Source organism: Herpailurus yagouaroundi, unplaced genomic scaffold, assembly GCF_014898765.1.
Source record: "Herpailurus yagouaroundi ecotype Mexico unplaced genomic scaffold, PumYag 308, whole genome shotgun sequence".
NCBI lineage: Eukaryota > Metazoa > Chordata > Mammalia > Carnivora > Felidae > Herpailurus > Herpailurus yagouaroundi.
The window spans coordinates 4,403,169-4,426,513 of NW_024412525.1; the positions used below are offsets into that span (position 1 = coordinate 4,403,169).

The window sequence follows — 23,345 nt, forward strand, 5'->3', positions numbered from 1 at the left end:
ACGTTTGAAGCATCGCAGAGAGTTCTGCTGGACCACATTAGTCTAGCCCTATTCTTTCAGTTCTAGTACCCGGCTGATTTTGACCGCTGTGACATCTCTCGCGTATAAACTGTACACGGATGAGATGAATTGCGGGTGTGGAATCACGTTCCTGAGCCTGGCGCATAGGTGTGAAACATTAAACAGACCCCGCCTAACCCCTTCTATTATCCTCCGGATCCCTGCCCTGCTCTTTAGGGAGTGCGAGCTACCTGGTGGGCCGGCCACCGGGTCTCCTCTCTTGTTTTAGTTTACGTATCAAGCTAGGCCGGGAGTCGGGCGAGGCAATGTGCCACCCTGGGAGGGAGCACTTCCTTAAATTTTGGACCCTACGCACCCAGTTTGCCTCACATCAGCCCTGACCCTGCTGAAGCAAAGCTCAAAAGAATACGCTTTCATTGGTATAATCACCTCTAGCCTCGCTCTGCTTCTCTCGAGTCATTAGGCCCTCAGGAAGAGCAAAGACCCAAACTAGACTGGGGTTTGAAGCAAAGCTCTTCCCAGATATTTTGCCACAGAGAGGTGCAGGGTGCCCGGATTGTGATTCCCTCAGCCTTCAGAGTGGCCAGACAGCACCCGGGCCAGGTGCTTTCTGACCTTGAAAAGATTCTTCCATTTACATCAGTGTTGTAGGATGACCAGCTGTCCCCGTTGGCTTGGGACTGTCTTGATTTTAGCTCTGAAAGTCCCACATCCCAGGGAACTGCACAGCCTCAGGCAAACCAGAATAGTTGGTCCCCCAGCCAGTGTCCATTCCAGAAAACTCTCTGTGGGGAAGGGGGTGAGGGGATAGGTGAAATAGGTGATGGGGATTAAAGAGTACACTTATCATGAACGAAATAAATAAATACATAAATACATAAATAAATAAATAAATAAATAAATAAATAAATAAATAAAATTTTAAAAATTTAAAGATCATAATTTTGTTTTGATCTTCTTTAAAAAAAAAAAAAACCTCTCTGTGCCTTGATTTCCCCATGAAAGGGGATGATCATAGTAACTTACCTCACAGGGGTTTCGTGAGGATTAAATGGGTCTGTATACGTGAGGTGTTTACCTGGCCTATAGCAAGCACTATAGAAATATTTGCTTATTGTAAACATACAAAGTATTGTCATCTCCTATCTATGCTGTGTCAAGAGAAAGGTGAGGAAACACTGTTCTGAAAGTTAGTCATGCAGGTGACCTTAGGGACATCGCTGTGAACGAGTCGTGAATTGATAGGGGAGAAACCCAAATTGATAAACTACTAGGAAGTAGGCAGATACAGTCACTACGTTATGAATTGTGGAAAGAGGGTAGGTCTGAGATAGAATCATAAAATGCTGGGTTTTTGTTTTTTTGGGGTTTTTTTGTTTGTTTGTTTTTTGAGAGAGGTAGAGAGAGAAAGCACATGTGCATGCACACGGGAGGGGCAGAGAAAGAGGGAGAGAATCCTAAGCAGGCCCTTCACTCAGTGCAGAGCCTGACATGGGGCTCGATCCCATGACCCTGGGATTATGACCTGAGCCAAAATCAAGAGTCAAACCCTCAACTGACTGAGCCACCCAGGCACCCCAATAAAATGCTGTTTTAGAAAACTAGACCTGCAACCATGTGGATGGAACTGGAGGGTATTATGCTAAGTGAAATTAGTCCGAGAAAGACAAACATCATATGACTTCACTCATATGAGGACTTAAAGAGACAAAACAGATGAATGTAAGGGAAGGGAAACAAAAATAATATAAAAACGGGGCTGGGGGGACAAAACGGAAGAGACTCATAAATATGGAGAACAAACTGAGGGTTGCTGGAGGGGTTGTGGGAGGGGGGATGGCCTAAGTGGGGGAGGGGTCCTAAGGAATCTACTCGCGAAATCAGTGCTGCACTATCTGCTAACTAATTTGGATGTAAATTTTTAAAAATATAAATATAAATAAAAAACATAAAGTATTAGATGACCTTGCCCAAAAGAAAAAAGAAAAGTAGACCACCTCCTTGTTTATTATGAATGAGGAAACAGGCCCAGAGAGGGACAAAACCTGGCACAAAGCCACGAGTCCAGTTAGCGCAGGGCCGAGACTAGAGCCTGTGTCTGTGGGAGACAAAACCAGCGTCTTTTTCCCTGCACGGTAATGTGTAAGCAACAGAGAATGGATAGGGGATCTGGGTACGACTCCCTAGAGGGAGTGGTTCTAAACCCTGGTAGCAAAGCCTCTAACTTCTGCCAGCCCACCTCTGGCTAGGGCCCCGGGAAGGCCCTGGAGCCTGGGTTCATGTGACTTGTTTCCCGGACAGGCCTCATCATGTCTGCCATCACGGTTCTCATCCTGATCCTGTACTTTGTGATTGACAACTTCGTGATCCACCGCAGAGCGTGGCTGCCCGAGTGCACTCCCATCTACATCCAGTACTTTGTCAAGTTCTTCATCATCGGCATCACTGTGCTGGTGGTGGCTGTGCCAGAGGGGCTGCCGCTGGCTGTCACCATTTCCCTGGCCTACTCCGTGAAGGTGAGACGGGAACGAGGCTGGCTCTTCTTTCAGGACAGAGATGGGAAGGGAGGGCGCCGTGTAGCCTGGGGTGAAAGGCCGGGCCATCTCCCCAGACCCTGCGTGGCACCTCGCAGGGGCAGAGGCCGCTGGCACTGCTCACAGGTGAAAGACCCTCTTGATCAGCCGCATCAGTGTTTCGGGAAGCCAGTGGAATCTAAGGAGGATTCGCCACAATGGTATCCTGCATTTTTGTGCCGACAAGAGGAGGAGAGGTGGAGACATGTTGGCTGAAACATGGCTTTTGACCTGTATTCGGTCCCCTCTCAAGTCTGCTCTCATCTCCTTTGTAGAAAATGATGAAAGACAATAACCTGGTGCGGCACCTGGATGCTTGTGAGACAATGGGCAACGCCACAGCCATTTGCTCTGATAAGACCGGCACGTTGACCATGAACCGCATGACCGTGGTACAGGCTTATATTGGAGACACCCATTACCATCAGATCCCGAGCCCTGATGTCCTCCTGCCCAAGGTCCTGGACCTTATTGTCAATGGCATTTCTATCAACAGTGCCTATACCTCCAAGATTCTGGTAAGCTCTCCCTTTGCCTGGACACTTCGAACGGGGTGGTCGGAAGGGACCGTCAATCTTCTCTGGACAGAGCAATTTTCTCTTGTTTGTTCTGCCTGAATTGCCATCCCCCGTCACGTTTCCTACTCCTCACTGAACGTGTTTGGCGTGACTAGGGAATGATCCGTGGGAGGAGAGCGGAGGTGGGGAGGCAGGTAGAAATCTACGGCCATGAAGCGCCCACCAGGCACCATCTGAGGGCGGAATCTCTGGAAGAGACCTCGTGCTGGTAGCGGAATTGGGCTTACCAGGAGGAAAGTACATATTGTCCAGAAAGTCAGAGAGGGGGTTAGAATGAGACCCGCACAGGGTGAGATTCCAGCACCGCCCCCAGGGTAAACGGAGCCCCGGACGGCCCAGCGACCACAGTCGCCCCTGCCCACTGCCCACTTACCCTTGGGAAGAAAACGCATGAAAGTTTTGTCCTTTCCTTCCTCAGCTCTCTCCCTAGTCGAGGCCCGTTACTCAAATGCCACATATGATTTTTCTCTCAGCCTCCGGAGAAGGAGGGAGGTCTGCCGCGGCAGGTGGGCAGCAAGACCGAATGCGCTCTGCTGGGCTTTGTCACAGACCTGAAGCAGGATTACCATGCGGTGCGCAATGAGGTGCCCGAGGAGAAGCTCTACAAGGTGTATACCTTCAACTCGGTGCGCAAATCCATGAGCACGGTCATCGAGAAGCCCAGCGGGGGCTACCGCATGTACAGCAAGGGCGCCTCGGAGATCATCTTGCGCAAGTGAGCACTTCCTTCCCCCGCTTCTCCTTCCCTGCGAAACCCTCCCCACCAGGAAGGGCCGGGCAACCCGCGCCCCCGTGCTGAGCCCCGCCGAATGATACGTGAGCCCCGCTTCGGGGCGGTGACCGCAGAACCAATATCTGAGCGCTTGCTCGGGGCCACGCAGTTTTCACGTGCCTTCGGGTGGCCTGTTCCATTTAATCTTCACAGCTCAGTGCAGCAGATACTGTTGTTATCCCCCTTTTGCGGATGAGAAAACAGAGGTCCCGGGAGGTGAAGTAACTTGCTCAAGGTGATACAGCTAAGAGTGGCGCAGCCAGGATTCGGACCGCAATGATCCAAGCTCTCGTTTGCTAGCCTGAAAACAGAGAATAATGCCCGTGGGGTTCCTATGATTAAATGGTTCAATGTAACTTTGGCCTACGTCAGAGACGCTGTGAGTTCGGATCTAGATCGCCACAACAGAGTGAGGCAAATGAATCTTTTTGATTCCCCAATGCATATACGGCTCGTGCTTACACTAGACTGGAGTCTATTGGGGGTGCCATAACATGATGTGTATATATATATATATTTTTTTTTTTTTAAAATAACATACCTTATTTTATAAATATTACTAAAAGAATGCTAACCATCATCTGAGCTTTAGTGATCATAATCTTTTTGTTTTTTCATGTTTATTGATTTATTTTGAGACAGAGAGAGTGTGTGTGCACGCATGCATGAGTTAGGGAGGGGCAGAGAGAGAGGGAGAGAAAGAATCCCGAGCGGGCTCTGCACAGAGCCTGACGCAGGACTCAATCCCATGAACCGTGAGCTCATGACCTGAGCCGAAATTAAGAGTCAGATGCTTAACTGACTGAGCCACCCAGGCGCCCCTAGTGATCATAATGTTTTTGCTGGTGGAGGCTCTTTCCTCGATGTTGATGACTGCTGACTGATCAGGGCGGTGGGTGCTGAAGGTTGGGGTGGCTGTGGCAGTTTCTTAAAATAAGACAGTGAAGTGTGCCGCATAGATTGGCTCTTTTCGTGAACAATTTCTCTATAGCATGAGATGCTATAGAGATGCGATTTGATAGCATTTTACCCACAGTAAAACTTCTTTCAGAATTAGAGTTACTTCCCATCAAACCCTGCCACTGCTGTATCAACTAAGCTTATGCACTATTCTGAATCCTTTATTGTCATTCAACGATCTTCACGGCATCTTCATCAAGAGTAGGTTCCATCTCAAGAAATTTTCTTTGCTCATCCGCTAGAAGCAACTCCTCATCTGTCCGTGTTTGATCGCGAGATCACAGTCATTCAGTCCCATCTTCAGGCTCCACTGCTCATTCCAGTTCTCTTGCTATTTCCACCACTGAATTCCTCCCCTAAAGTCTCGAACCCTGAGGGTCAAAGTCATCCATGAGGGTTGGAATCAATTGCTTCCAAACGGCTGTTCATGTTGATATGCAGGCCTCTTCCCATAAATCATGAATGTTCTTAATGGCATTTGGAAGGAGGTTTCCATTTACTTTGCCCAGATCCACCAGAGGAATCTCTATCGATAACCTTACAAAATGTGTTTCTTAAATACTAAGCCTTGAAAGTCGAAATTACTCCTTGATTCGTGGGCTGCAGAATGGATGTTGTGTTAGCAGGCATGAAAACAACATTAATCTCGTTGGACATCTCCATCAGAGTTCCTGGGTGACCAGGTGTATTGTCAATGAGCAGTCATATTTTCAAAGGAGTCTTTTTCTGGGCAGCAGCTCTCAACGGTGGACTTAAAATATTCAGTAAGCCTTGTTATAAACAGATGTGCTGCCATCCAAGCTTTGTTGTTCCGTTTAGAGAGCACAGACAGAGTAGATTTAGCATAATTCTTCAGGGCCCTGGGATTTTCAGAACGGTAAGTGAGCATTAGCTTCAATGTAAATTCACCAGCTGCATTAGCCACTAACGAGCAAGTAAGGCTGTCCTTTGAAACTTTGGAACCCAGGCACTGACTTCTCTCTAGCTGTGAAAGTCCTGGATGGCGTCTTCTTACAGTATGAGGCTGTTGCGTCTACACGGAAAAGCTGCTGTTCAGTGTAGCCACCTTCGTTAATCATCTGAGCTAGTCCTTCTGGAGAACTCGCTCCATGTGGCTGTCTAGTTTTCCCAACACCGTTATTCTACATCAGCACTTCCATTTTTATATTATGGAGATCTCCGCTTTCCTTAGACCTCATGATCCAACCTCTGCTATCTTCAGACTTTTCTTCTGCAGCTTTTTCACCTCTCTTAGCCTTGATAACATTTAAGAGAGTTAGGGCCTTGCTCTGGATTCGGCTTTGGTTTATGGGGCCGTTGTGGCTGGTTTCGTCTTCTATCCAGACCGTTCAAACTTGCTTCATATCAGCAACAAGGCTGTTTCACGCGCTTACCACTTGGGTTTCGCGGAAACAGTCCTTTTCATTTCTTCTAAGAACCTTTCCTTTGCATTCACAGCTTGGCTATTTGGCGCAAGAGGCCTAACATTCAGCCTCTCTCGGCTTTCCACGTGCCTTCCTCATCAAGCTTAATCATTTCTAGGTTCTGACTTAAAGTGAGAGATGTGCACCTCTCCCTTTCACTTGAGCGCTTAGAGGCCACTGTAGCGTTATTAGTGGCCTAATTTCAATACTGTTGTCTCTCAGGGGATAGGGAGAGAGACGGGGAAAGAGCTGGGCAGTGGAATCAGAACACACACAACATTATCGGTTAAATTTGCTGTCTTACACGCGCACGACTCTTGATGTCCCAAAACAATTACAATAGTAACATCAAAGCTCACTGGTCACAGATCACCATAGCAAATATAATAATAACGAAAAAGTTTAAAGTATTGTGAAACTTACCAAAACGTAACTCAGAGACAGGAAGTGGACAAATGCTGTTAGAAAATTGGTGCCAACAGACTTGCTGGATGCAGGATTGCTACAAACCTTCAGTTTGTAAAAAACAAAACAAAACAAAACAAAACAAAACGAGGTATGCCTGTACATAACATGCCTGGCACACAGCACGTACTAGAAGTGGTGCCTCTATGTTCCGTTTTCCTTCTCGCGCTCAGTTCTGATTATAGAAAGTTGCATAATTTAATCAATGTGGCTAGGCTCTTCGCAGGTCCTTAAAGGTTAGGCGTAGGCATAGGGCCAGTAGCTGAATTAACCAGTGCCTCTAGTTGGCTGCTAATTAGCCACTTTCCTTCAATGAGCACATTCCCGTGGAACACGCCCTATGCACTGAGTACTATTCTAGGTCACGGGAATTAAAGCTGTCTCTCCACCTTTGAGAAGTTCAAAAGAGCAGGTGATCCCCAAAAGACTTCACATGTGAGTAGGGACAGATGGTAGGGGGGAACCGCACCTTCTGCTTACGTGGACCTTATCCACCTACACACCTCCCCACCTTGGAAAAAGGGACTCAGCTGGGGGAGAGGGATGAGAGATTTCTGGCCTCAGAACAGTGTCTGGCCTCAGAACAGTTGCCACAGTGTCTGCAGGTGACCGTAGAGACATATTGGGTGAGACGGGGTGCTGCTTCCTGACCGTGTGCCTCCCCAGGTGCAATCGAATCCTGGACAAGAAAGGGGAAGTGGTGCCGTTCAAGAACAAGGACCGAGATGAGATAGTGCGCACTGTCATCGAGCCCATGGCCTGTGAGGGCCTCCGAACTATCTGCATAGCTTACCGGGATTTCAGTGACGGAGAGCCCCCGTGGGACAACGAGAGCGAGATCCTCACCGAACTGACCTGCGTCGCGGTGGTGGGCATTGAGGACCCCGTGCGCCCGGAGGTGAGGCTTTGGCTTGGCCAAAGGGTAAGAAAACATGAATGGAAGTCTTCCGACAGCCCCTGGCGCGTGTGCAAGCTGAGCACGGTCTGACGGAAAGCCACCCAGGAGTCACAGGAACTGGGGTACTGGTTCCATTTCTAGCTGTGACCCCAGGCGTGTTACCTAACAGCTTCTCACTTGCAGGGATGGATGTCCCCAGGCTTCCAGCTTCACAAAACTGCTTTAGAGTGCTGAACTGCTAGAAGGTGCCATTCTGATGGTTAATGCCGTCTGAGGGGTGAGAAGTATAGGTTTCATTGAGCTTATGATTTGATACCTGGAACGGCCAGGAGGCTGAGTTAACTGGGACACCATCCCCGCCTCCAGCCGCCTTCTTTCAAGCAACACATTCTTGTTGAGCGCCCCTAGGGTAGCTGAACACTATTCTAGACGCTAAGGCATCGGAAAAAGTCTCTGCTCGAAAGAAATTCAGACAGATGGACTGTTAGTTGTCAAGGCCCCCAGGGAGGAGAGGGCAGTGTGCATTGGGGAAACTGCAAAGAACTGATATGGTTGGAGTATGGGCCAGGGGGGTGGAGAATGGCAAAAAACGTCTGCTAGGGAGGAAGACAGTGGCCAGATCTCAAAGGGCTGTGTATATGCCCTGCTAAGGAGTCTAGATCACAGGGAGAGTAAGCTTTCACACCCAGCTCCTGAAGCAAATTTCCTCTTCAACTCAAGTTACACTAAAAGGCAAATTCAAATGTAGTACCGTGGGTAGGACAGAAGTGAGGTGACACCGGACAATATAAAAATGACCGGACGTAGCCAGTGCCCCGTGGCACTGCTTCTGGGGTACCTGTCTCCTGTGTACAGTGAAGGGACCCTGAACGGGGACAGCCTAGCAGGCCTCACCACCCCACCTCCTCCTTTCCCCTTGCCTTACTCTCCATAGGTCCCAGACGCTATCGCCAAATGCAAACAAGCTGGCATCACTGTCAGAATGGTGACCGGTGACAACATCAACACAGCCCGGGCCATCGCCACCAAATGTGGCATTGTCACACCTGGGGATGACTTCTTGTGCTTAGAAGGCAAAGAGTTCAACCGACTTATCCGCAACGAGAAGGGCGAGGTGGGTCCCGGGCGGGAAGCCTGGGTCTCGTGTGGCGCAGCTGGGACGCCCGGGAGAAAGCAGCTGGCTTTTGTTGTGGTGGTCGTGTGTTTGTTTTTGTTTGGTTTTTGTTTTTTTGGAAGATCTAATCGGCTTTATTAAATGGTTTCATGAATCGGGCAGCAGCCCATAGAGGAGGGAGGGGAAGCTGTGAGGAGTTGTACTGCCAAGTGGGTGGTTTTTAAACTAAAATCTATTCATAGCGAGACGTTCCTTCTACCAAAGCTGCTCAGGAGGTAAAACTGCGAGTTTCCTTTCTCCTCGTTGTCTTCATTCATAAGCTAACTTGAGACAGCCTCACTAACTTTTCGCGTCTTCCCGATTTTTTTCAGTTAAGGAGTGATTTTGTACTGATTTCCCTCCATCCTCACCCTCCTGTGTCACCACCCTGTGACTAATGCTGGCACAGGTTTGTAAGAGGATGTGGTCTGGGTGTGAAGCAGACCAGAGCTTCCTGGTCTACATAGAAACCACACCTAAGACCTTAGAAGCACTTTAGCCCCTGGAGCCAACAGCTAACCCCTGCCCACCTCCTGTCAAGGCTCCAAGAAATAGGGGATTGGCTCCCCAGTAGGGAACTGGGAGGAAAAAAGAGACACGCGGAGCCTGAATGGTCACCATCAATGAATCTGCCCTTGGAGACTCAGCTGGATGTTTCATGTCCCGTGGAGGCCATGGTAGCAGCCGCCATGGGCCATGGAATGCCAGCTCCCCCAGAATCTCAGAGCGTGGGGAGAAGTAAGCTTCTTCTGGATGACTATTCTGGGCTTGCCTGACCTGGTGTGGTCTCACGTTGGCAGGTGGAGCAAGAGAAGCTGGACAAGATCTGGCCTAAGCTTCGAGTCTTGGCGCGATCGTCCCCCACTGACAAGCACACCCTGGTAAAAGGTAAGCTTGGCTGCTGGCCAGGTGCCTGGGGCAGAAGACGGCAGTCTGGGGCAGGGCAGACGAGGACCGTTGGCCAAAGCAACTCTCCTGTCCTGAACAGGAAGTTCCTAGGAGCGCTCTCCAGCTCGTGGGGGGAACAGACAGCTTAGCCAACATCTGTAGTCAACACGTATAATAAAGTTGTTTTTAAACATAATATCTTGGGGCGCCTGGGTGGCTCAGTCGGTTAAGCGTCTGACTTTGGCTTCTGTCATGATCTCACGGCTTGTGGGTTCGAGCCCCGCGTCGGACTCTGTGCTGACAGCTCAGAGCCTGGAGCCTCCTGCTTCGGGTTCTGTGTCTCCCTCTCTCTCTCTACCCCTCCCTCACAGTGCTCTGTCTGTCTCTCACAGGTGAATAAATGTTAAAAAAAAAATTTTTTTAATAAATAAATAAAATAGACATCATATCTTATTCAACCAGGGCAGGTTAAATGATTCCCGTTTTGCACATAAGGAAGTTCGAGGCTGGGAAGACGAGCTGTCTACCTGATAAAGACAGACTCGTAGGTCAAGGTGCCACCTGTGAAACAATTCACAGCCCTGGGGTGATGCTGTAGAACCTCCAGCATAGAGAAGAAAGAAGGAAAGAACAAAGTAGAAAGGGAGATGGTCTCACACACACACACACACACACACACACACACACACACACACACACTCTCACACTTGGGCATCAACCTGGATGCCAGAGAAAAGGCATCCAGGTATCACGTATGTGCATGTAGATGTGTGCACGTGTGTGCATGCTGGTGTCCAACTCTGACCTCCCGATCTTTCTGCTGTCTTCTCCTTGGTCGGAAGAAGCCAGCCTCCTGGGAAGTATCATTTTCTGCCTTCCCTCGCCGCCCCCGCCCCCCCCCCGTTGTTTTGCTTCCTCTTCCTGCTCAGGAAGCACATGGCCCTCGCTGGCTAAGATGGAATGGAAGGATGGCTGGGCTTCCCCAGCTGGCTTCGGGACCCTGCAAGGCGTTTCCTCTCCCTGGGTTTCAGTTTTCTCCTCTGGAGGGTGATGGGAGTGGCGTAGATGATCTGGATCCTCTCCAGCCTTCTGAGTCTATACCACCTGTGGCTTCAGGCTGGCTGTCACTGTGCCCTTTGCTCCTCCCTCTTCAAAGCGCTAGGCCTCCTGGCCTTGGAGGCTGAGACACTGCTCTCCTCCCACCACCAGAGGGCAGGAGTGCACCGTCTGCTCTCGTTGTCAGAGTGGCTGCCCAAGACCGGATCAGTCCACCTCACCTGGTCTTCACCCCTTCCAGTGGTTGTTTTCAGCTAGTAGCTGGACTTCTCTTTGTAAATTACCTGTGTTTACATGCCTGCTGCCACATCGAAGGCTGGACAAGGTGCTCCTCTGGCCTTTCCTTTACTCAGATGCCTGCACAGAACAAGGCAAAGCAGTAGCAGCTTCTCAGGAACTGGCAGATCTGTCAGGGCTCAGAAGGATGGTTACACTTTCAACATGCTATCAAGTGAGCTTGTGACCCACAAAATAAAAAAGAAAGGAAAGAAAGGGAGGTGGTAGCAGGGACCAGGGAGGAAAACCCCAAAAGCACCTTCGAGGGGAGCAGAGGACTGAGATGGCCCATGTGGACTCACCGGGGTGTGTCTGTTTCTCCCAGGCATCATCGACAGCACTGTTGGGGACCAGAGACAGGTGGTGGCTGTCACTGGCGATGGCACGAATGATGGGCCGGCCCTGAAGAAAGCAGATGTTGGCTTTGCCATGGTAAGCAGCTCAGTACACCGTCTCTCTGCCTGCAAGCTGCCTTCTCCATCAGGAAGCCAGGACAGGCTTCTTGTAGCCTGCCGCTTCCTGTGCCTCCACGTCCCACGCTGCGCTCTTTTTTCTGACTCTGTCGCTCCTAACGACCCAGCCAGTGAGAGTATGTGTAATGAGAGAGCCATCAAGTGTGAAGACTAGACGACACAGGCAGGGAAACCACGACGTATCAAGCACGTATTCCTTCGCCGGCACTGTTCATCACTCTGCTTTACGCTCGTGAGGCCAAGCGCATCAGAAGCACTTGGAGAGTTTATTTAAAATCGCATATTCCAAGGTTCCACATTTGGATATCTTGATTCAGTAGCACATGGGTGGGTCCCAGAAATGTTTGGCTTTTCCTAGCAGGCACACTGGTTCATTCTGACATTCCAGCAAATGTAGAAACCCCCGGATTGCAAATGTCATTCTCACACTCAAGTAGCTTATGATTGTAAGCCTCCCATATGTATTGCACTATTGGTGATTTTTTTTAAAGCCGTGGAACGATATTCAAGAATAATCTGTGTTTGGGGTGCTCTCTTTAAAAGCAACCAAAAGGGGCACCCGGGTGGCTCAGTCGGTTAAGCATCCGACTTCGGCTCAGGTCATGATCTCACGGTTCGTGGGTTCAAGTCCCGCGTCGGGCTCTGTGCTGACAGCTCAGGGCCTAGAGCCTGCTTCGGATTCTGTGTCTCCCCCTCTCTGTGCCCCTCCCCTGTTTACTCTCTCTCTCTCTCTCTCTGTCTCTCTCTCTCTCAAAAATAAGCATTAAAAAAAAAACCACTTATTTTTTTAATACCATTATGAACTCATGGACTTAAGTATACTTGATGTGTTTTGATCCATTGCCCTTGTTGTTATTTTGACATTCACATTGACCCATCATTAGCCTCATGAATATTGCTGGGTCTTTAGATACAACGGCAATTGTCTTTAATACCTTACTTGGTTTCTGGCATGATAAAAGTTTCCACAATCATCATGCATATTTCTCGTCCTGCCTGGAATCGTCCATTTCTCAAAGGAGTCCTGCTTTTTGGTGAGAAATGGTATTTAGAGAACACAGTCTACATGTCAGGGTGTTCCTGACTACTGAGTAATTCTTTGTTTCTAGATCTTTTCAATGGGCAAAGCGAGGAAATATATTTTTTATGCCTCTTTTTTTTGTTTTTGTGTTTCTTTGTTTTAAAGTAAAATACTTCATGAATCCATATTCGTATTTCCAATGCAAATTTAGAATTATAGAACTCTAACCTGCTAATTTTATTTAACTTCCTTGATTTTATATTTATATCTCTTAAGCTGAAAATTCCGATCCTAATGTCATTAACATAATCATAATTTGCTTTACCCTAAAATATAGGTGATAGTCTCAAAAGAGCAATAATAATACAATTACTCTACTACAAACAGTTCAAGATCTTTCTTACAGTTCTTTTTTTATCCTGGAGGTATATCCTACCAGGTTCTGCCATCAAGGGACTATGTCTTTCAAACTGTCGTTTGGAACTTTTTTTAAAATTTTTTTTTTTAATGTTTATTTATTTTTGAGAGACAGAGAGAGACAGAGTGTGAGCGGGGGAGGGGCAGAGAGAGAGAGAAAGACACAGAATCTGAAGAGGCTCCAGGCTCTGAGCTGTCAGCACAGAGCCCCACGGGGGCTCGAACCCACGGACCGCGAGATCATGACCTGAGCCGAAGTCGGACGCTTAACCGACTGAGCCACCCAGGCGCCCCTGGAACATTTTTCCTTTGTGTAGTTGTGCTACCAACTGGTTATACCAGTTCATTTATATCGTGTTGCTTTGCCTTTTGGAAATTGCTTTTTAAACTTAATTTCGTTTTATATTCATATAAAGTAGTTCTCTAGTTCTCAGGTCAAATATACAAAACAAGGTCTACACCAAGAAATCCAGCTTCTGCTCACCTCCACCCCGTTTCCTCCCCTCTTAACCCTAAGTAACTTCTCTTGTTTTTGGTGTATCCTTTGTTTGCTCCTTTAAAACATAATCAAACACGTAATATGTTTGTATTCCATTCTCTTAGCTGAGTGATATTATCTATACTACTATCTATGCTTATCTATTTACACACCATACACTCTTTCTTTCGCATTGCTTTTTCACTTCATGTAACCTGGAGATTATTCCATAGTAGTAAGTACATAGAGTCCTCCTCCCTCTTTTCCCCCCTTTTTACAGCGCATGTTATGGCATTGTGTGGATTTATTAGAGAACTTTTTGATGGGGAAACTGACTGGTATAGTCTATGACAGGTATTTGTTTATTGCAATCCGAAAGGGAATATATTATTACCTGGTAAAGAGAACAAAATCATCTACACTAGAAGCCCAGTTAATGAATACACTCCTCTATGGATTGTAGGATCTGCAAGACTTGGGATAGAAGTATGGGCTGGTGGTGTTAGGGATGGTTCTGCAAAGCAAGTAGGGCTTAATTGCAAGGACCATCGACAACCGATGAGATTTAAATGGATGAGGAAGGAGGATGTTCCAGGTTTAAGGAAATGGTGTAAGTAGAAGTCTATATTGAAGAAGTGAATAAGAGATTCAGAGAACGGTGAATAAACCAGTGGGTTTTGAGCAGAAAGATTAGCTAGGAGTAGGCTGGAGAAGGAATCCATCCGAGTTCACCTGTTGAGGGCTTTGACTGTCAGTCTAGAAGAGTTACTGTTTCTAAAAGCACAGCTTTCAACCATTGATAATGTCTCTTCAGAAACCTTTAGTGGTTCCCCAGGAAGAGAATTTTGAACAAGGATAGGACATCTGAACTGTGCTGCCAGACTACTCCTCCTGGAAAAAAAAGTAAGGTGACTTAGAGGTGGGGGGGGGCGGGAGGGACAAGGACTTGAGTGAGATACTAGCAGCGGCAAAAGAAGTATAAGGATTTAGGGGCACCTGGCTGGCCCAGTCAGTGGAGCTTGCGACTCTTAATCTCAAGGTTGTGAGTTCGAGCCCCATGTTGAGGGTAGCGATGACCTAAAAATAAAATCTTTAAAAAAAAAAAAAAAGAAAGAAATGTATGAATTTGGAGGTAGAATAGATAGGACATGTTTCCTATCCTTTCCTTCATTTCTAAGGTGGGGGAGTAGGAGAGAAGGGAGAAAGGAATATCAAAAGATAACTGTCATTTCCAGCCTGGGTTCAGGAGTAACACGGTGGCATCAGACCCCAGCCCTGTTTTCTGTGGACTGACAACGTCGCATTTTCCCTTAATCTTTGGAAGCGAGAACTCAAAATACGCCGGCTTGGTTATTAGCAAGGCAAGTGCGCCCTCTGGCGTTTCTGCCTGGTCCAGAAGCTTCTTGGAGGTCAGGAACTGCAGCCCTGGTCCAGAACGTAGATAAGCTCTGCTTTAGCCAGTTTCTCACTGTTCTCCTTCCCTTTCTTCCTCAGGGTATCGCAGGCACGGATGTGGCAAAGGAGGCATCAGACATCATCCTAACAGACGACAACTTCACCAGCATTGTGAAGGCAGTGATGTGGGGGCGAAACGTCTATGACAGCATCTCCAAGTTTCTGCAGTTCCAGCTCACTGTCAACGTGGTGGCCGTGATTGTGGCCTTCACCGGAGCCTGTATCACTCAGGTGAAAGGAGCGGAGTGCGGGGTGGGCGAGATGGGAGAGGTGAGGCGGGGGCTGGGGAACGCAGGAGGTGGGGTACTGTCTACTAAGGATTACGGACAAGAGTTTCCCCGGTGGTGTTGGGGCAGAAGTTAGCTCTGCTGAGTCTCCATCTGCCCGTGTGGAAGGATGGTAACTCATCTACCATTAATTAGCACATCCTTGTCAGCCGCTGTGATGGGTACTCCTATGTGTTATCTCTCTTCTTCAAAAGCAATCTTGGAAAGTGGGTATTCTCTCCATTTTACAGGTGAGGAAACCAAGGCTCAAAGAGGTTAAGTAACTTTCTCAAGGTCACTCAGCTAAGAAATGGCCAGATCCAAAGTCTGGGTGGATAGTGGGAGCTAGGCCATTGCGGGGGCAAAGGTGAGGCTGAGGAGGGAGCTAGGGGGTGTTTTCCAAGGAAAGCTAAAAGGACTGGTTCTTCCTCCCACCAGGATTCCCCACTGAAAGCTGTGCAGATGTTGTGGGTTAACCTAATCATGGACACTTTTGCCTCCTTGGCCCTGGCCACCGAGCCTCCTACGGAGTCTCTGTTGAAGCGTCGCCCCTATGGCCGCAATAAGCCTCTGATCTCACGTACTATGATGAAGAACATCTTGGGCCACGCAGTCTATCAGCTCACTGTCATCTTTTTCCTTGTCTTTGCCGGTGAGCCGAGGGTGAGGCTGGGGCTGGGGGAAGGGTCGGAGGGCTAAATGGAGATGGGGGCAGAGAATGGCCTGGGGAAAGAAGGTAGCAATGGTGCACACTGAGCACAAGACTGGGAGTGATAACAGCTGCGTTTACTGAGTGTGTCCTCTCTTCCCTCTACCTGGCACATTATGCTATTTGATGTACCCCTCTCAAGAATTTCACAAGGGTGGGGGTGCCCGGGGGGCTCAGTCGGTTGAGCGTCTGACTTCGGCTCAGGTCATGATCTCGCGGTGTGTGAGTTCGAGCCCCGCGCCGGGCTCTGCGCTGACAGCTCGGAGCCTGGAGCCTGCTTCGGGCTCTGTGTCCCCTCTTCTCTCTGCCCCTCCCCTGCTCGTGCTCTGTCTCTCTCTGTCTCTCAATAATAAATAAATGTTAAAAAAAAAAATTAAAAAAAAGAAAAAGAATTTCACAAGGGTGGCTTTCTATAGCTTTCTTTTTTTTTTTTTTATAGATTATAAAAACCGAAGCTCAGGTCACATAATGAATAAATAATGGTACTAAGGTCAAACCTGTGTCTGCCCTGACCCTGGTCCACAGTTTTACCACCACGCTGCACTACAAGAAGTCGAAATCGCTGGAGCAAACTGAGACAGAGGGTCAGATGCGTTGAGATGAGAACTAACACTTAGAAGTATTTGATAACTAGTGTAGCTCAGATACTAACCTATTAGAACGGACACCGGCCGTCAGCAAGCAGTTTGGCCATGCCAGCGTGTTCTGACTCAACCTGAGCCCTCGTGGAGCCCATACTTCACCCACTAATGCTTCCTTCTTCCCCACTAGGTGAGAAATTCTTTGACATCGATAGCGGGAGGAAGGCGCCTCTGCATTCCCCACCCAGCCAACACTACACCATTATTTTCAACACCTTTGTGCTGATGCAGCTCTTCAACGAAATCAACTCCCGCAAGATCCACGGAGAGAGGAATGTCTTTGCAGGCATCTTCCGCAACCTCATCTTCTGCTGTGTGGTCTTGGGCACGTTCATCAGCCAGGTGAGCCTCCAGCTGGAGTTGGGGTAGGAGGTCTGGGATGGCAAAGGCCAGAAGCTGGGAACAGGATTCCCTCGGTACGCAGGAGAAGACATGAGGGCATGATGGGCACTCGGGCTGTAGATTGAACACTTTCGGATTCCCAGGTGGCTTCCATTTGCACATGGATCTCGAACTGGAGCCTGCTGGGTCAGGTGCTCCAGGGCAAGGCAACGTGTTGGTAGCCAGTCAAATAAGACTTGTGGGATCCTTTGCTTACCTTTCTAAAACACAGAAATTTCACAAAGTGACCAAAGAGAGGGCCACTCTCCTAGGTCCTTTCCATGCCTCCTGCCAGCACGCGTGAAAGGTGCAAGTACGTGCTGTACGGGGTCTCCCCTTGTCCCTGCCCCTTTGTTCACGAGGGGCTCGTGGCAGAAAATGCTGTGCAATTCACAGAGAAAGAGAAGTACGTGGTTCACATGCAGTTGACAATAAGCCTGGCTTAGGCTCCTCTTGTAGAACTGGGGTCAAGGGCACAGTTGCCCTGGTGGTAAAAGGATTGGGTTCCTTCCTCCTGGCCCTAGTCAGAGGTAGACTAAAACATCTGCAGATACAGGAGACTATGAGCTGGCCCTATGACAAAGGGCTCCTGAGTCTCCCCCAGCAGGTATCTCCCTTATTTGCCCCCCCTCCTCAATTCCCCCTCTCCATCCCTTTGCCTTCTCTTTGTCACCCACCGGCTTTAGTCACAAGAAGCCTCCAGCCCCCCTGGATCGCCAGCTCGTCCCTTAATCATAGTCATAGTAACGACATCTGCCCCTCCATCAGGGTCTCTATAAAGACTGTGTCTCTCTTCCCTTCTCCCCTTCTGGTTTCTTTCCTTCTCCTTCTCCAACAAGCCGATCAGGGCTTGCACCACAGGGATCACGGGGCAGGGGTTGATGTGGCCATGATGGCCTTGGCTGGACAGCTAGCTACCTGTTACCCATTAACCTGACGGTAGGCTGCCTCTTTCTCGGTTCTAGATTCTCATCGTGGAATTCGGGGGTAAACCCTTCAGTTGCACAAAGCTCACCCTGTCTCAGTGGTTTTGGTGTCTCTTCATTGGCATCGGAGAACTGCTGTGGGGCCAGGTGAGTACCGGCAGGGTCGCTGTGTGGGTCCGCACAGCCGGCGACGCCCCTTCCTCTAGAGGAGATGGAACACGCACCGCGGGGACTCCCAGATCGTCCCCGTCATCTTCTCCTTCCCACCCCTCCCTACCCACAGCTTTCAAGATCTTCCCATCTTACAGGATCCCAGAGGGGACTGATCAGTGCCCACCCCTTCAGAGGCTTCGGATCTCTTCTCTAACCATACCTAGAGACAGGCACGTCCCTTAGCTTCTCTGAGATGGGAGTGGAAATTGTCAATGGGATTTTGCTAAGAAGAAAAAAAAAAATTGAGGGTCTTAGAAGCAGAAGAGTTTACCAAGCAGAAGTCTTTATTCTGATGAAGCCACAGTCTGGCTGTGAGCTGTTGTGCTGACAGTTTTTGTCTGGTGGTTGTTGTTGTTGTTGTTGTTGTTTTTAATGTTTATTTTTGAGAGAGACCGGGTGTGAGTGGGGGAGGAGCAGAGAGAAAGAGGGAGACACCGAATCTGAAACAGGCTCCAGCTCTGAGCTGTCAGCACAGAGCCCGACACGGGGCTTGAACCCACGAACTGTTGAGATCATGACCTGAACCAAAGTCGGACGCTTAACTGACTGAGCCACCCAGGCGCCCCACTGTGCGGACATAGTTAAGGGCTCCCCAGCATCCTGTTTTTCACCCCGACCTCATCTGGGTTGCATGCCTGACCCTCATCTAAGACATATCCAGACTCGCAAGGTCTCTAGAGAAGCAGATCACACAGTTCAGAGCATAGATTCTGGTACCGGCCACCCGGGTTTGAATCCCCATCTCCTTTCTACAAACTGAATCACTTCGAGCAAGTGTCTTACCCACTCTGTGCCTCAGTTTCCTCAACTTAAGATAATAGGATCATTGTTCATTGTTGTTGATCAGCCAATGACTTACAACAATGTCCAGGACCCATAAATACCCAGTAAGAGTGAGCTGCTAATATCGTAACAATATCATCATGTCTGGTTAAGTTTTGTTCCTTCCCTATGACCACCGTGTGCATCCCCGTCTCTGACCCGGGCTAAGCTCTGCTTTGCAGACCCCCACTCTCTACTGACTGGCATCTGGCCCCCTGGGTGGCTTTGCTCTAAGTGGCCCCAGAGATCCTTCCCTGGGACCGCAGGCCTTCCCCCATAAACCTGCTAGTTGCTTCTTTCATATCCCCGAGGTGCCTCCCTGATTAAATGCTATCCCAGTTCCTAACACAAGTCCTTCCGCCCCGTCTGTCTGCCGGTGTTTATTGATCAGGGGGTCCCTTTTATCCTTGGGTGAAGCCTGCTTGTTTCACTGACTATCTGAAACTCCCGTCTGCGTCTGGTCTCACGTGTGGCCACATAACCTTGGTGCCGGATAATGGCCTCTGTACCACCGAGCTCCTTCCAGTCACCCAAAAGTTGCACTTTGACATTCTTCCTATTTCAAAATACTTGACTCTGCATCGGAACGCTCATACGGTCCCCGTCTCCTCCGAACCCTGTCTGCTCCTCGTCTGTCTGTGGAAGAGAAGTGATCGAGCTTCCTGTGTGGTTTATTTTGAATTGCAAGCCCAACCCACTGCCCCATGTCTTCTGGTAATACTCCTCTGTCCCTCCCTCCTTGGCCTGTCCCACCCACTCCCTCATCCCAAGCCCGAGGAAACCTCTAGTAGCCTTTCACCCCCGTGTCATACACAGGAATTACTTTGCCCGTGGTAACTAGAAGAGGGTCATTCCCTTCCTGCACTCTTCTCTTCGCCCATACACATGCAGTGTGACCGTCCTGTCCCCAGACTTGTCTTCCCCCTGGTCTGGTCTCTGTCCCTTCCTACTCTGTACCATGCATTACAGTTCTACTTCCCTTAAAAGATCCATGGCAAAATGGAAAGGAAGAACTGAGACAGAAGGAGAATGAAGTCTACAACTAACCAGGCAGCTGGCTGGTCAGATACTAGAATGGAAGTTCTCCTTTGTAGGTCCACAAATACAGAAGGCCTTCGTGATGGTCCGCCAGTTGGTAGGCACCGCCTACCTCCCCACCATGGGTGATAGGGTGAAGACTGACCTACCCGGGGGCCTGACCGTGCAAGCTGAGTGACAGCTCTCCCGCCCTGATTCTGGTGTCTCCCCTTTTGCTGCACCTGTTCTCAGATAATCTCCTCGATACCTACGCAATCCCTGAAGTTCCTGAAGGAGGCCGGGCATGGCACCACGAAAGAGGAGATCACCAAGGACGCGGAGGGGCTGGATGAGATTGACCACGCGGAGATGGAGCTGCGCCGAGGCCAGATCCTCTGGTTCCGGGGCCTGAACCGCATCCAGACTCAGGTACTCTTCCTAGTGGCCTGTCCTCCCTCCCGGAGAAGAAATGTCTCCAGGTTGGGAGGTGTTGGGAGGGCAGCAGCTGTTCTTGGTGGCCGACATCTCTTCCCTCCCTAAGGCTCACTGCTGCTGGACAGCCCGGGCTCCCTTGCTTCAGGACAGATCGGGCAGCACCTGCTGCGGGGGCTCCATAGTCAGAGGGCCTAGAGCACGGGACACCAACTGGTAGCATAGTCCTTTAGCTTCAGGTTGGCTCTAAACCCCACTTTGCCACCCTCCCGTTGGGCCGGCAAGCTTCCCGTGTAAGGTCTCTTGCAAGCACCAGACCTCACTTCAAGGTGGGAGACGTTCAGAGTCCTTCCCCACCCTTGAGGAGGAAGGAGTCAGACAATAGCTCTCAGCCAGCACCTCCAGCATATGCTGCACGCACATCCTCGAGCTGCTGTTAGGATAATGTAGCTGTTCTCCAGAGGGATCCTGGAGAACAAAGAAACAAAGAGAACAAAGAAACTCATCCTCTTCCCCACTCAAACTTTAAGGCCATGGTGGGGAATCTGGTGGCTAAGTGTGTATAAATGACAACAGTCTTTCACTGCCGAAGCATCTTTCGCAGGATTCAGACTTGCTTCCCAAGAAGGAAGAAGCTATAATTCCCCCAAACCTTTTCCCTTCTCGAAATTTGTAAAATGGCCTCGATGCTGCTTGAGCCCGCCACCTATGAAGCCCTACAGCAACTTTTTGTTCCCTCCCTTTCCACGCAGCAACTGTAACCCACCTTCTCCTGGGTGGGCGAGCTGGTCTAGGCCGGTCATCCTATCTCTCGCCCTGTCCTTGCTCCATATGCCTCTATTGTCCTAGTCCTGAGATTTCCCACCCCCAGAGAGCAGGCCTGTTCCTCTCTGCTGGTTGGCTGGAGAGCCCAGAAACAAGTTCACTCTCTAAAATTAGCCTTGCAGATGGTTTAGAAAGTTCCCTAGTCAAGCCCACCTCCTTAGTGCATAGGGAAGAGAGATCAAATGAACCTTCACAACTGAATATGCTGGGAACCTGTCTCCCACAGACGAGACAATGATGGAGATGGGAAGGAAGGGAAGGAAGGGCTAGGTAGGGAAACATGGGGGCTCCTCCCTCACGCTCCTCCTCCCAAAGAGGGAAATTCCCACGGGACCTGCCAAAACCAAGCCCAACCCCCCACCCCCACCCCACCCCCACCCTTCCAGGCCACTGGCTCCTGTCTCTAAGGCCCGGTGCTTTCCTTCAGGTCTGCTCCTTTCAAAATAACCTGTCTGCTTTTCTCTCCTTCAGGGTCACTGCCTCCTCCTATGTGATTTTTTTTTTTTCTTAGCCAGGATTCCCTCGTTCCAGCGTCTCCTGGCCCCTTGCCAGACTTCTGTCCTGGGGGGGCTGAGAATCATGGATCTTCCTTCCCCTCCACTACCGATTTCCATTCCCTCAACTCGATACCTCTCGGTTCCCTGCCTGCATAGCTTTTAGGAAAGTGCCTCTCCCTGTGGGGGCCCGAGGCAGCTGGGCGAGAATGGCATGAAAGCCCAGGCAGCAAAGGCAACCCTCGAAGATGCCACCATGACCAAATCCCTGCCATTGGCGGTGTGCGCCTGACCCCCGTAAGCAAATGGGCCTGGCTGTGCTCACCTGAGCCACAGACACCTGACGCTCCCTCCTGGTCTCAGCCGGTTGGCCTCCGCAGGGCTCTAGCGAAACCCCCGCCATCTGATTGTTGGTCCTTATTGTCATTCTCATTGGCACCCGTGGGGGATGGCAGGTGTTGCCCAGCTGTTGTCCCATCCTGGTCCCTTTAGTTTAGGGAGACCCAAAAGCACTAGAGAGCCGAAGCTTGGGAAACTTAAGGGCTAGACTCTTGGGAAGATAACCCTGGGGTCCACTTTCACTGTAGGGGTTGGGACTTTGTAACACTGACAGGCACTGAGGAAGGAGTGTGCACCGTAGCTCTGTGCTCCCCACGTGCAAACCCTTTCCTACCACGGGATTGGGCTCCTCAGTCCCCTGGAACTAAAAAACTATATAACGTGATGAAGGGAGGATAGTTTAGCTCAAACTTTGGTCTGAATCCAGAAACGCGCCCTAAACATCTCGCGGCTTCTCGGGAAGCTTTAAAAATAAGAAGAACGGTCTGACTCATAAGGTGCCTGCCCTCCCACCTTCCCACCTGGGGAAATGAAGTCACATAAATGGAACCAGCCCTTGGTATTAAGCCTGTGGGCATTTTTGAGAGGATTCAACCAGATCCTCAAGGAGAAAGGAATTCTTTTTGATTTGTTCCTTGTCACCTCAGGGTCAGGGGTAAGGACGGGAGGTCTGCCCCAGGCCCCAGACCAAGACCGTCGCTGGAAACCAAATGGCATGAATTCACCTCTGTCTCTGAGAAGTAGCACACAGAACACCAGAGGCCACTTGTGTGGGTTAGACTTGTAGCCACTAACCACCACCGGCCAGCTTCCTCCCCCTCCCTGGATCTGGCTACTGAGTCATTGTCAGACATCTGTCAGACATTTATCTCCAGTGTGTGACCGCAGCTAGTAACGTTCTCACTCAAGAGCCTGGCCGCTGGATTCCTCAGCTCCCTTCTCAGGGGCTCTGTCCGTTTCAGCCCCGGGAGAGGGTGTCCCAGAGAAGAAACCCAGAAGCAGGTGAGCCCAGCCGTCGTGGCCTGGGAGGCTTTCCACCCCGGCCACCCGTGTGTGGGCTACTCCGTGCCTCTGTTTTTGCTTTAAACACAGGAGTTAGATTCCTGCAAAACCTGCAAAAACAGGTCGTCGATTTCATTGACTCAGAGGTCCCAGAGCCTCAAAATTCAGTAATCTATACTTTGCCTTGTGTCTTAAATTCCATGCCTTATTTTTTCAGAGGACAGGTCAGCACAGTGAATAAGCTGTCACTATCTGCCAGGAGTCATGGGGTGGAGAAGTACCTTTACATTTTAGACACATTTGGACACCCACACACCTAAAATGTCCTTCATAGGCTAAAAGGGAAGAGAAGACTGGATTCTGGCTGGGT

General features: G+C 49.6%; 1 protein-coding gene across 9 annotated transcripts in view; it reads left to right on the forward strand.

Moving 5' to 3' along the window:
* Positions 1 to 23,345, forward strand: part of ATP2B4 (ATPase plasma membrane Ca2+ transporting 4) — a 98,114-nt gene that overhangs the window by 64,828 nt on the left and 9,941 nt on the right. For 7 of the 9 annotated variants that reach the window (XM_040462010.1, XM_040462005.1, XM_040462008.1 and 4 more), the window contains 12 exons: positions 2,323 to 2,537; positions 2,870 to 3,112; positions 3,646 to 3,887; positions 7,460 to 7,691; positions 8,626 to 8,805; positions 9,645 to 9,732; positions 11,390 to 11,496; positions 14,948 to 15,139; positions 15,613 to 15,826; positions 16,655 to 16,866; positions 17,871 to 17,978; positions 20,136 to 20,312. In XM_040462010.1, the coding sequence (XP_040317944.1) occupies positions 2,323 to 2,537; positions 2,870 to 3,112; positions 3,646 to 3,887; positions 7,460 to 7,691; positions 8,626 to 8,805; positions 9,645 to 9,732; positions 11,390 to 11,496; positions 14,948 to 15,139; positions 15,613 to 15,826; positions 16,655 to 16,866; positions 17,871 to 17,978; positions 20,136 to 20,312 (2,210 nt within the window). The remainder of the gene's footprint in view (positions 1 to 2,322; positions 2,538 to 2,869; positions 3,113 to 3,645; positions 3,888 to 7,459; positions 7,692 to 8,625; positions 8,806 to 9,644; positions 9,733 to 11,389; positions 11,497 to 14,947; positions 15,140 to 15,612; positions 15,827 to 16,654; positions 16,867 to 17,870; positions 17,979 to 20,135; positions 20,313 to 23,345) is intronic. The other 2 variants (XM_040462006.1, XM_040462009.1) reach the window with 1 other exon arrangement.